We start from the raw sequence: 12,806 nt of genomic DNA, 5'->3' as shown, positions 1-12,806 counted from the left end.
TCTCCAGCACACGCAATCCGCAACAGCACTTGTGAATTTACTTTAATACCTGCTTGGATTACATCCGGCAAACCCAATGGACGCAAACCGAGGGTGCACTGTTGCCTGAAGACACGATAACAATGTCAGACAACTCCCCTACCCAAGAATCACTGCCCTCCGGAGATACGACGGCAATGCCGGACAACGCTATCACCCAAGGACATGGTCTGCCCTTGCCCAGAGAGACTTGTCTCATCTGCCACGAGGAATCCTTACTCTCGGAGCTCGTTGCCTTCGGATGCTCACACATCTACCATCCCGAATGCATCACCACGTGGTGGAAAATGAGTGCCCCAAAGTCATGCCCCTACTGCAAAAGGACAACCCACTTCTACGGGCACGCCTGCGGCAAACCTGGCGCCTGTACCGCCTCTTCTCTCCCTCGTTGGACCGACTCTCTCCCGGCCGGCCCGCTGCCCGTCTGTCTGCCCTGCAACGTATGCAGCCAGGTAAACGACCTCCTCGACACCCTGCCCGATCGGCACAAACAGTTCTCGCAACTTCTCGAGGCCGTCAGAAAGAACCAGACTTCGCTGCGTGTTCTCCTCGACCCCAACGACGGGACGGACCTCAGCGACTACGACCTGTGGCAGATGCTGGACCAGAAGGAGGAGACGGAGAAGCGCACGTTCTACTACTGCCAGCGTGACCGGCCCAGCCCGTCCGTGGCCGTCCTAGCTGCCCAGCGAGCGAGCGGCCGTCGGATGACCGTCTACCGGGAGCAGCCCGAGCCCGAGTCCGAGGTCGAGGATAAAGACGACAGCAACGGCGACAAGGGCGAGGCTACCACGGCCACGGCTCCTACTGCCTACCAGCACCACCTGCGCCACGGCGAGCGAATCACGCGGGCCGAGCTGGCCTACGCCTGCGACATGGACGACATCACCCACCTGGCCATCGCCGTCTCGGGCCGGCGCGGCGGGGCCGAGTACAAGCAGTGGCACGAGGAGGAGCTGCGCGACCTACGGCGGCGCCAGAAGGAGGTGCGGATGCACGGGAAGCAGCCGCTGCTCAAGGTCCCGAAGCTGTACTTCGACTGGCTCGTGGCCTTCGAGCGCCTGTGGTACCGCACCCGGACCATGGACCTCGCGTGGGAGACGGAGATGGCGGAGCAGCAGCAGCCGGACAAGACGGACGAGGAGCGCGGCGCGGACGCGGAGGAGCTCCGCGGGGAGCTGGCCGACCTCGCGGTCGAGTATTCCCGGCGGGTGGCTTGCCTGGTCCATGTGCGAGACTGCATCGCCGCCGATGTGGAGTTGCAGGAGCGCGGCGAGGAGGCCCAGCAACCAATGTAAACCAGTAGGGCTTTTATTCTTTCTAGTGAGGCCCACCAAGAGTTAATCATGAACGAGCTTGAAACACCATCACTTTCCTATTGAACATATGTTATTGAGTTGCGTAGTTGTTGTAAGGCGATCGATAGATGGTGCTCTTTCGAGTCGGCCGTTGTGCATTTCGAGGAATTTGCAGCGGGACGTCACATAGACTGGTTAACAAGCTTGACCGGCACGGTGAATTATGAAAACAAAATAAAGCTATACTATATAGGGTATCGAGTACTAATACAAAACAGTGCGGGCAGCAGTACGCAAATGCAAAATCAAGTGTCATCGTTATCTTCATCCCACCTGCTCATTCGTCCGCCTGCGCCATGGAGAAAAAAATCACATCTGGTGTGCGTATCAAGTCCTTTGTCTTCTTCTTCTTCTTCATCCAAAGCCGAAACACCAGTTATTATTAGTTTATATCCGCTTCCAGCCGTTCTTCCGGCTCGGCGCCTGAACCGTGGCCTCGTGCGAATTCAGCGGCGGCTCGTCCAGGGGCGGGAGCGCGAGCGGGTCCATCGACTTCATCGAGTAGGACCCCGTGAAGCTCGTCGCCTGCTTCGAGTCGCCATCGTGCTGCTTCAGCTCGACCTCGCTGCCGGTCCGGCTGTGGGGCTGGCTTCCTCGGCCGCCGGCGCCGCCATTAGACATGACGACGGGGCCGTGGCTGACGCGTTGGCCGCCGTCCAGCCCGGACTCCGCGTCGTCCATCTGGAAGAAGCGCGTCTCGCGGCGGATCTCGATCTCCTGCGTCACAAAAATGCCGCCGAGCTTGTTGCTCAGCACGGGCCAGAAGATGGGCACGCTCGCGCACACGGCCGCGGCGTCCACCTCGAGCACGGCAAGCAGCATCGTGATGGGGCCGTACCAGGTCGGGTCGCGCGTAGGCACCGTAGCGGCCTTGTGTTCGAGAATGGTCTGAAGGCGCCAGATTGCAAGAGCAATGACGCTGTAAGTGAAACTCGCGTTAGTACAATGTTCAACCTCAACGATACTTGTTGTGTGCCTATAATGTTTATGCGACGGAGACGGAGTTTATGTGAGACGTACATGTTACCCATGAACAGCAAGGCACCGATTCTGAGGCGCTGTGCGCTCCCAGTGCCTTCCTTGAAAAGCAGCGGCATAGGGATGATCAGCACGATGACGTCCAGGATCATGTTAATCGCTGTATGGCTTTCGTATGTGGCCGAGAACTCGGACGGTCTCGACGATCCGTAACCATAGCACTTCGCGTCCGGCTTAAGTTCCCAGACATGGTTGACCTGTTGTGTAGCTATGGTTAGCGTCTATGTGTACTGATATATCCGGATCGTGGTCCGTCGATGTAGAGATGACGGCAGGGTACTTTGTACTTACAGGGAAGCACGGAAACCAAGAGATGAAGGAATACACCAATCCCCAGAGAGCGGTCAATCCCACAGTCGCCATGCATGCCCGGTGCATGAGAGATCCCTTCGGGTAGACGCGAAGGTATTGAAGCAGCAATGCAAGCTTGATGAACGCCGTAGATGTGCAATAGGCGGCGTTCGCCACATAGAAAGTCTGGCGTTGCTTGTCAGTAATCGATCGCGGAACCGGCGCAGCTACTATCACACTGACCTTGGACCATGTTATCTTGTCCTCGAGCGGGATCGTAAGAAAGTGTTTGCCGAGCCCATATTCTGTGCCTGAGAGAGTGTAAGCCACGATACTCTCTTTCTCTAATGTGTATCAAGATACGGCACCTACCGACAAGCAACGAGACACTCCCAGACGTAGTGGTAAGCTGTGCACATCCACCGTGTTAGTCCCTGAGCTGTTTGCCTGCGGCGTCTCCGTTTCCCGAGGTTTTTGTTGCCCACATACCAAGTACATCACGACACAGAAGTCATCCCAACCCGGGTCCCGGATGACCTTGAATCGAACCCATAACCGACTGGCTACACAAGTCCAGGAGAAAAACTGCCACGGCGGTTAGAAAGAGGAGTCCGGTTTTGTTTGATACTGTTCTTGCGATAACACGGGGTTTGCAGGCAAGCTGCCGGCTCTCGTACCATAAACGTGATCACGACGGCCAGGATGGTCGATCTCTTGTTTGCTAGCGGCTCCGGCTCACCAAAGTTGATGGTCGAGTAGCTGAAAGTGTCGGACGACATGATTACAATAGAGTAGGTAGGTAGGTAGGTAGGAGCACAGCAACGAGAACTGACAACACCCAAGATCCGGCTTGGTAACGTGGGGGAGGCGAGGATGAAAAAAGACTTCTAGAAGTTATTAGGGTATTCGATCAAGACTCGACTGAAGCTCCTGGCCTAGGAAGCAAAGGTCAAATCCGGAAGCCAAAGCAGTGACGGGGCCAAAGGGTCTTATTAGGAACAGATGGGCGGGTTGGGCGATCGATGTTTACGGCGATACGGCTGCGGGTTGACTGCGGGTTGACGCTGACGGTGGAGTTCTGTAACGTCGTTCATAAACAACGAACCGGCTGGTGCATTTGATAGGACGTTTCCCCCTAGCTGAGGTGCGAGGAAGTGCTTCCTAATATGATGGCAAGGAAGGCAAGGTACAGAGGTAGAACATGGCTCTCGTGACCCAACTTTCTCTATCAGAAGTTGACGCCCAGGCGATGGATATAATAATCACACACATATGCCGGGGCGGTACCGCACATGGCAAAGATGGCGCAAGTCTCTGCTTCGCTTGGGGTATTTCTCAGGGGCTAAGATCAAAAGAAGCCATGAAATCCGATTCAGTCCTGCCAGTCTCGAAAGTGATTCTGCTGGTCCTTGCCGGATGGGGTGATTGTCATTGGTGATCCTCCCGGATGTATCATTCTGGCTAGGCGGATATAGCCGCACGGTCTATATCAAGCCCACAGTTTTGTCTAGCAGTTTGGTTCGGTCGTCCTCCGCCCTTGTCTCCCTGCCATCTCGGTGCTGGGCAGTGGGAGTGGAGAGAGGCTGAAAAAGCCTATCCGGGGTGTCGAGGTAGCATCGTGCAAGACACGCCGAGCTAGGCTGGCGGCCGGGTCCCTCCCTGGTGAATGGCGAAAAGGCAGGCCACTCCCTCCTATGATGAAAACAGTATGCTCGTCGTTTTTTACTATGTAGCCCAGTGTAATATGCAGGGGGGTTGCCATCGAACTGGAGTAATCTCCGGATTGTTTTACCTGGCCTCTTGGGTTTCTGGTGAAAAAGGCCTCGACGAACCTCGGGTCTGAAACAAGGGAACCGCCTGCATATCTATCGCCTCGGAGGATTAAAAGAAGGAAAGGCAGGCAAGAAGAAGCAAAGAAAGAAGCGACGGGTGAGGCCTGTGCCTGGGAAGTGCCGGAGCTGTCATGGTGTCGCGTAAATGAAGTCATCCACGTGAGGGCCAGGATGTTGAATACCATCGAACATATCCTCCGCTTGGACGGGGCCAAAGCTCAGGAGCCCATGCGAGGCACATAATTCATCATTAGCCTCCCATGCCACTTTTGCCCGCTAGCAGCCTTGTTGGTGACAGCCCAGATGGGGTACAATTCGTATACTGTAGTCGCTCGACTCCTTTCCTTCGGGTCCAACGTCGTGTCGTGTCGTGTAGGAATATTTTCCCGCCGTCTCTCTTTTTTTTCTCTTACTTTTTTTGGCTGGCGTCCACATCGGGCCAAAGTGCCTTTTGATTCCGAGAACGGTGGAGCCTAGTTCCGGCGGTTGCAACGGCTGAACGACTTCATTATTATTTTTCTTCCGCTACCTGGTTGGTATCCTCCGCTGTGCCTCTCTCCCCCCCTCTCTCTCTCCCACTCGGGCGAGTTAGAGCTCCAGTCACAGCGGCCGACCATTAGCCGTAATGGTAGGAGAAAGCTGTGGCATAATCCAATGTCGATCGATAATTTGATAGTGGGTTGCAACCCAGGCTGGTAGCGCCGGCGAGCAGTGGCCCCCGACCAGATTCGCCGCATACCCATTACCGATTGAAACTTCAGTGGCTCTGCCCAACTTCTGAGCAAGACTGAAACAAGCGCATCAGCGCATGCTGTCTCTGCCGTTGCAGGTCACACTCCTGGGGCCTGGCTTCCAAAGAAGCAAGCTGGCTGTTCCCTGGGCCTTCTTTTTTTTCTTCCATTCTTTGCTTCTTGGTCTTTGGCTTGAGGGTGTCGAGCCCTCTCCCGATACGCAAAAGCAGATCGATCTGCGCTCATGGACCGTGTACTATGTAAGATGCATGCACGATGCTCGCCAATGGTAGGCAATATTTGACACCCGTCTGCTGCTGTTTTCATCTGCACCTCCCTGGGAACCTTAATAGTAGGTCCTCCCGTGCGGTTGATTTCTTCATCCTGTCCCGGGTGTCTTGCCTGGGTCGCCGCGGCCGGGTAGGTCGAAGCGCTGGGCAGGTCGTGGAGAGCGCCAACGACGGACCCGAGGGAGCCAAGGAGCAGGCCACCTCATTGTTCGCTCATTCAACCGTGTGAGTGAACCCTGGTAAAAGCGCCTTTTTTTTCCTTCTTGGGATGTCTTAGTGAAAAGTGGGATGAGAGACAGCGGGTGAGGTTTAATGTTAGTACAGGACGTGAGGACCCGGCAACCTGGTCCCAGTTCGGTCATTGCGAATGTGCCTGGAGTCGGCCTGCTCCAAAAATAATATGGCCTCCCGGGCTTTTGCGTTTTTATGTACTTGCAGCTTCTTTAATTCTTCCGTCTCGATTCTCCCGAGCAAAACGGTTGCACTAAAATTCAATACCATGCTGCTGCTCGCCGAGTCAGGTCCGTCCAGTCCAGAAAAAGGCCCATCACCTCTGCTCCCCAGAACCCAAGCTGATGGACCGGCCGCCTTGCTCGAGTCATGTCGCCCCAGATGTTATCATTGAGGATGGGTCGGAAGAGCAGACCCCTCATCTGGTTCTGACACAGGCGCCCAGTACCCAATGTAAATCGTTGGAGGAGGGAAAAAACCGTTGATCACGAGGCCCAATAATTGATCTACGCACATTCGTAACCTACCTAATGTAGACGTTTGTTTCAAAGCAGGGTAAACAGCCTGTCGGACGAATGATTGGCTGCAGAGCAAATAACAGGCCGTGGCTGACTCGCGAGAAAGCTTCCATCTGCGTTTGCATCTGCATCTGCATCTGCATCTGCAACTGCAACTACATTTGCGTTGTCGTACCGAGCGCCCAGGCTAACCTACATGTAGTGCCAACTATAGCTACGGGCTACTGTATAGCTGGCTGCTTGCCTGCCAAACCCCACGCCACGTGCTGAGCAGCGGCTAACGACGAGCCACCAGCCAGCCGCAACAATCTCGCAACCCACATGACCTAACCCACCTGGTACGCCATCACTCACATACCACCACCATAACCACCACATTCATTACCTCCTCCAATCCCCGTCCCAACCATGAACAACTTCGGCGTGATCGAGGTTGCCAGTGCCAAAACCACCAATGCGCCGGGCTGGGCCTACGTGCCCGACACGGGCCCACTAAGCCTCTCCCACCAGCAGGGCAAGAACAGCAAGAACCGCAAGCGCGCCGCCCGCAGCGCCGCCGGCGGGCCCAACCTGAGCTACGCGGACCTGAGCGCGCGGCAGGAGGCCAAGGTCCGCAAGGAGCTCGAGGTCCTCGACCGCGACAATCCGCGTGACGTGTCCATCCCCATCCCGCCCAAGCCCAAGGGCAGTAGTGGCCGTGACGCGGCCGCCAAGCACACGCCCAACGTGCGCAAGATCCTGCAGTCGCAGAAGACCTTCGCCAACCACCTGGACGACTGGCTCGCGCTCAAGGAAGGCGGCAGCACCGCCAACACAGGCGGCACCGCGACGCCGGCCACGGGCGGCGGCGGCACCTCGTCATCGCGTTCTGCAGCGGCGGCGGCGGCAGCAGCCCTGAGCGGGAGAAAGGGCAGCGCGCAGCAGCCAAAAATGTCTGAGACGCCCAACTCGCGTGGAGGAGCCTCATCAGCCAAGCAGCAGCAGCAGCAGCAGCAGCAAACGAAACAAGATGACATCGAGATGACCGACGCCCCCGACGTCGGATCCGGCGGCGAGGGCGCCAGCACGATCCTGTCACCTTACAGAGGTCCGCTCCCAGCGCCACACCCCCGAGATGACGACCCGCTGCTCGTGTCGCGCGTGCCGCCCATGCCCACCGACGAGGAGCTCAAGGCCCTGCTCGCGGCCCCGCCCCTGACCTACCTCGAGGCGCGCGCGGGCTGGGGCGCTGAGGACCGCAAGTACCCCGTGCGCGTCTTCTGCGAGGTTTGCGGGTACTGGGGCCGCGTCAAATGCATCAAGTGCGGGACGAGGGTGTGCGCACTGGACTGCCTGGACACGCACCGCGAGGAGTGTGTTACGAGATACGGGCTTTAGCGATTTGGTTCGAGCGAAGGTGGCTCAATACAAACTAGGCGCATGTCCATGGTTAGTCGTTGGTAGTAACGTGCGTTGCTGTTTCATGGAGTTATGGTTCTAATTCCGACGCAACTTGGCCTGGCTTTCGGTAATTGGCGTTTAAGACGAGCATCGCATGTATTCTGATACCCCAAAAATTAACAGGTTGGGCGTGCTATAATAAGGGAAGCTGGCTGGAGCCGTTGAAATGATACACGGACCAGGATACCTGCCAGTGTCAACGGGAGCCCCAGAGGCTCAGCCGACAGTTCCAGGGGCATTATGTGGGCAAGGCCGGACCAACTCCCAGCTATGGTCGAGATCGTCCCCGTGAGGCTCGGTACCAAAGATAGCAAGCAGCGGGTGTCTGACCCCCTCGGTATTGAGCCTCAAGAAGGGGATGGCCATAACTCACGTCGGCACCGGCAAATCAATAGGGCATGAAAGTATGGCCTGGGCGGTCCGTCTTGGCCAGGACGTCATTTGATGGCATGTCTCCTTCAACGCGTAGTCTAGATCGACGATCAGTTCGTGTCCCGGGCAGATCCCGCCTTGGTTTCGCAGGCTCAAGTGGTTTGGCGCCAAAATATAAATTGCCATTGGATCATCTAACCGGTAAACGTCCCCCCTTTCCCCCTCAGTCTGTGCTGAGATGCTAAGCCCAGTATTCCTAGGTCTCCTTGGTATCATACAATTTCAAACACCCCGTCGTCATATGTACATTTCCCTTTTAAAGCGTAGTGCCTGCCAACCGACTTGCCTGCAACAGAATCAAGCAACTCCAAATTCACCCAAGTGCCTGATGCTTCTCCCTTAGGGGTTGTCCAGGGTGAACTTGATATCGCCGTTGGAGGCACCGCCAGCACACGTGGCCGACATGCTGCCCGTGGGGCAGACTGCACGGGCGGCACGAATGCACTGTTCCCAGCGTCCCTTGGAGACGTTGATGGTGCCTCCGCTCGTCGCCGTGTTGACTGTGAACTTTGCCGTACCGGATTGGCCTACTGTGCTTGCCGGAGCGCCGCCACACTTTTGGATCTTGCCTGCAATGCCTCCGCAGATGCCCAGCTGAGCCACGTTCTCGTCGTGGAAGGCGATGTTGCTGCAAGTATTATTAGCCACTGGCGTCCCATGTGGTGTGGAGCCATCAGTTGGTTGGGCCAACCAACAGGGATGTGTAAGTACTTACACTTTGGAGTTTAGGCATTTCGTGTCGACGACAGCGGCAGGGTTGACGCTAGTGGATGCTCGCATCTGCAAGACCTCCAAGTGCTCCGGGCCAACGGTATATCTGGGCCAGACGGGACCGGCAGCGGCCATACCGGCCAGCAAGAGGGTGAAGACGCCGGACGACAGCATGTTAAGTGTTGAGAGAAGGCCTCGAGGGATGAGGTGATTTGGATTCCAGGTGAAGATGGGATGAAACAGGAATGGTTCGTTTTCTGCCGGGAAACGAAAGACGGCGGTGAATAGGAAATCGAAGGGAAATTGACCACCAGGGAAAAAAATGAATGAATCAGCTGCGTCGAGCAGGGTGTCGCAAAGGAACGTGGTTGTTCGTCTGAAGAGGAAGAAGGAAAAACGTAACGATCACAGATCGACCGGGTATAGGATGATCAAAATTGGCTTGACGATAGGGAAGGAAGAGAACAGAAAAAGAGAGGTACAAGTCTAGCCTGGACTTCGACAGCCTTTATCAAAGACGAGTGTGAAGCGAGAGGAGCCGCACTTGCGGCGATGCGAAGAATAACCATAACAGAGTCGCAGTCACTTTGAACGTTCATACCTTGCAGAAAGCCAAGGCCAGCGTTTGGACATAAAAAGTCTGGATACACGGAGGTATGCACACGTCTCAGATCGAGAGAGCGCCTTCCCAAACCAACCAGCGCAGCTCCAACCCCATCCAGCTGCTGTGAATGTTGCCCGCGCTAGGACACAACTGCCACCTATCATGTAGTTCTTCAGTTGCTAGCCAACTGCGACTACCTGCTCAATATGATCCGGGAGATTGAGGTTGGTGCACTACCAGTACCGCCCTACATACCTGACTTCGAAATATTTGGTTGTGTTATTATACGTACATGCTGGGTTCGGCCTACTTGCCGGATGTGAGCTGATCTACCAGGACAAGGCTCCAAGACCGAGAACCAGGATTGCCCCCCGGGGACGATGGGACGATAGGACGATGGGACCAGGGGACCAGGGGATCAGAGGGGGGGATGAGCAGCCGCCGTCGCTTCCACTCGCGGGTGATGGCATTGGATGTAAGGGCCTTGTAGCTTTGACCTGGTTGGCGGTGTTGTTGTTGTTGTTGCTGCTGTGTGTGCTGTTCGTCTCAATCAGTTGATGCCATTTACCACTGAGCCAGATTCCCCAGTTTTTGGTGGTTGGAGCTTCATTCATTCCTCTTGGCAGGGCAGGGATGCCAGGTCCTGAAACAGGAACCGTTGCAACTCAAGCTTTTTGGCCCTTTCCTTTCCCATTTCGACTAGACTTGAACCCGATTTGTCTCTGCGGTAAGCGGAAGTTGGAAGCTAGGCTCCTCGTTATAAGGGGGGAAGCAGTGGAGATAGAGAGCGAGAGAGAGGAAGAGCGCGCACCCTGAAGTGAAGCGAAAGTCAACGTTCCTACCGCGGGGACCTCGCAAGTCGTGCTTTACCCGGTCGTCCCCTGTTCGAACCTGCCCGACAGATTCGCGACTTGCTTGAACACTTGAAGCAGGGTGCACTGTACTCTAAAAGCATGCATATTTCTTCCCTCAGAGTTATGGATCTCGTAGTTTGAAACCAGATGCAGATCTTACCGAAACGAAACTGCACATGTCTGTCTGTATACATAAATGTGCCCATCCCGGAAACCCGACGAGAGTCAACTGTCGCGGCTTGTAGCGCTTCCCTAGGTGATTGCTGCAATAACCCAAACAAACAAAAAAGACATGCTATATTCAAGCCCGATTAACAGTTTCGAAACTGAGAAGGCCTCTAAATACGTCACGACCATTGTGACAGCTCTCAAACGGTCGGGGCTGTGTAAATATATTGCACTCCGAGAGGCTGTGTAATCTGCGGAGACCACGACCCCCGCCTAACCGAAGGCTCTGGCAGATATCAAAGAATTTAATCGACACACATATTGTAGACTCCAAGTCCATATTGGGGGGTAAGTTTGCTAACTAACACGAACAGTTCTGCGAACAGCTTGCACTGCCCTCTGGTATCTACAATACCCGTCAAACAGCGGATAACCGACAGCTGAGACGGAACGAAGATAGGGGGAGAAGCCAAGGTCCAATTACGTTATCCATCCCTATAAGGCTATAACAAGTCGAATATGAGCCCGTCATGCTGGCTTTCTCTCACCGCATACTCCACACAGGGAGCTATCTCCGGCGTTGAGGTACTGGCTGTCTTTGCAACGCGCATCTGAGCACTTCCAAGCGCTTGGGTCTTTCCGCGGGTCCAAGACATGAGAGCAGATGTTGCACGTTATGGAGTCTGCGCCATTCTCGAACGAGCACATAGGGCAGGCCCCCGGCTTCTCCCGGGGAGCGGCTGGGTTATGGAGCGCAGCCGGCTTGCTCTTTTCGCTGCGTGCCGTTACATTGGGCAATCTGCCGTCTCCCAGCTCCGCGGCCTTCCCGACGGACCCGCCAGGTGTGCTCTTGGTAACGATAGCAGTAGGGTTCTTGGTGGTGGCTTTGGTCGTAGCCGGAGCAGCATGGGCCTTTGGAGCCGGTCCCATCGAAGACTGTTGCAGCTCTCGTAATTCCTGCTGTGCGTCGTGCGCGTCTGGGTTCTCATCCCCGCACACCTTCACCATGCGGTGGCCCTTGCGGTCCAGGATCTGATGCCCGTTGACATCGGTATCTGCTGGTAGATCGTCCTCGCTGTCACTTGCTGTTTCTGATCCATTACCGCTGCTAGTCCCGTCGTCGTCGTCCAGGTCTATGACGTCCTCTTCCTTCTTCACCTTTGGCTCCTCCTCAGTCTTCTTCTGCTGGTCGAATCGGGCGAGGGCAGCGGCAGCCCTCAGCTCGCGACCCCGTTTGCTGCCAGCCACGCGGGGTTTCGATGCCGTGCGCTTGCCCTTTTCGAGTTCGGCCTTGACCTCGTCGTCTTCGCCCAGTGCCACGCCGTTTGCGCCAAACTTCTTGAGTATCCGCCTCTGCTTTCTCTCTTGGTATGACAGCTGGGCCTTCGGCTTGCGCTTCCGCCTTCGTGAGCGGTAGGTTCCTCCACAGAGGTGTTCCGGCAGCCCCTCGCCAGGCAAGACCGCATTGTTCTCGAACTCGCCGGTCTTGAGTGACGCGCCCCGTCCCCAGAGGCCCTCTCCCGTGTAGCCGTTGGACCACAGCGTCCGCATCTCGTCCGCGTAGCCGTTCCGGACCGCCCAGAAGGCCTTGGAGTGGTTCATCTGCTTGCAGTGCGCCAGCTCGTGCATCATGACCATCTGCACGTAGTGGAAGGGCAGCCAGCGCCCCGTAGACGGCGACTTGAGCACCAGCTGTATGACTTCGCCGGCGTTGAAGTTGCGCCCGACGAACTCCCGGTTCGGTTCGTACTCCTCCAGCGACATGACCGAGAGGTGGTTCTTCTTCATGATCGGGAGGCATTGCGCCGCAATCCGCTCCAGGAAGTCCTGGGCGACTGGCTCGTCCGGGCCCTTCAACGGCTTGATGAAGACGACATGTGAGTTTGGTTGCGATTTTTCGCGTTGATGCGCTGAATGCCTAGAGGCATGATGGCCAAGCTACCGCATACAGCGTGAAAGTTGAGAAGAATGTGGCATTCAGACTTCTAGTAAGACAAGATAAATATCCGTAGTACAATGATCCTTTATTTGTTCCAATGATCTGCGCGTCGAGATGGTGACGCACTCTGACAGACGGACGTGGATTAAATAGAAGGTTGCCTGGGCGTCCCAAAGTTAGCGGGCCGGGCCGCGTTTATCGGGCATTTTGCCACCCAAAAACTACACAAGCATAACCTCTTTATGCAACTCATTAATACCAATCCCTGCGAGGGAAATCTGAGTAAGTTTCCAATCGCCTGGGCGAGCTTTGTCATTGTGCAATGGATGG

At 55.8% G+C, this 12,806-nt stretch overlaps 5 protein-coding genes across 5 annotated transcripts; 2 read left to right on the top strand and 3 right to left on the bottom strand.

Annotated features, from left to right (window-relative positions):
- Nucleotides 1–122: 122 nt before the first annotated feature.
- Nucleotides 123–1,337, top strand: PG986_007713 (uncharacterized protein; the record flags this gene model as incomplete). Its single annotated transcript, XM_066843935.1, has 1 exon — nt 123–1,337. The coding sequence occupies one exon, from the start codon at nt 123–125 to the stop codon at nt 1,335–1,337; it is 1,215 nt and encodes a 404-aa protein (XP_066700047.1).
- Nucleotides 1,338–1,784: 447 nt separating this feature from the next.
- On the bottom strand, nt 1,785–3,505 carry PG986_007712 (uncharacterized protein; the record flags this gene model as incomplete). The annotated part of the gene is made up of 6 exons (XM_066843934.1): nt 1,785–2,373; nt 2,418–2,632; nt 2,727–3,037; nt 3,099–3,135; nt 3,216–3,311; nt 3,404–3,505. The coding sequence occupies 6 exons, from the start codon at nt 3,503–3,505 to the stop codon at nt 1,785–1,787; spliced, it is 1,350 nt and encodes a 449-aa protein (XP_066700046.1).
- A 3,231-nt stretch (nt 3,506–6,736) lies between these two features.
- PG986_007711 (uncharacterized protein) lies at nt 6,737–7,705 on the top strand (the record flags this gene model as incomplete). The annotated part of the gene is made up of 1 exon (XM_066843933.1): nt 6,737–7,705. The coding sequence occupies one exon, from the start codon at nt 6,737–6,739 to the stop codon at nt 7,703–7,705; it is 969 nt and encodes a 322-aa protein (XP_066700045.1).
- Nucleotides 7,706–8,539: 834 nt separating this feature from the next.
- Nucleotides 8,540–9,085, bottom strand: PG986_007710 (uncharacterized protein; the record flags this gene model as incomplete). The annotated part of the gene is made up of 2 exons (XM_066843932.1): nt 8,540–8,828; nt 8,916–9,085. The coding sequence occupies 2 exons, from the start codon at nt 9,083–9,085 to the stop codon at nt 8,540–8,542; spliced, it is 459 nt and encodes a 152-aa protein (XP_066700044.1).
- Nucleotides 9,086–11,065: 1,980 nt separating this feature from the next.
- Nucleotides 11,066–12,325, bottom strand: PG986_007709 (WLM domain containing protein; the record flags this gene model as incomplete). The annotated part of the gene is made up of 1 exon (XM_066843931.1): nt 11,066–12,325. One exon carries the CDS (start codon nt 12,323–12,325, stop codon nt 11,066–11,068), a length of 1,260 nt encoding a protein of 419 aa, XP_066700043.1.
- Between the last annotated feature and the right edge of the window lie 481 nt (nt 12,326–12,806).

Source organism: Apiospora aurea, assembly GCF_038362705.1.
Source record: "Apiospora aurea strain CBS 24483 chromosome Unknown utg000005l_segment0_segment0, whole genome shotgun sequence".
Lineage (NCBI taxonomy): Eukaryota > Fungi > Ascomycota > Sordariomycetes > Amphisphaeriales > Apiosporaceae > Apiospora > Apiospora aurea.
This window is presented reverse-complemented; position numbering and strand designations above follow the sequence as displayed.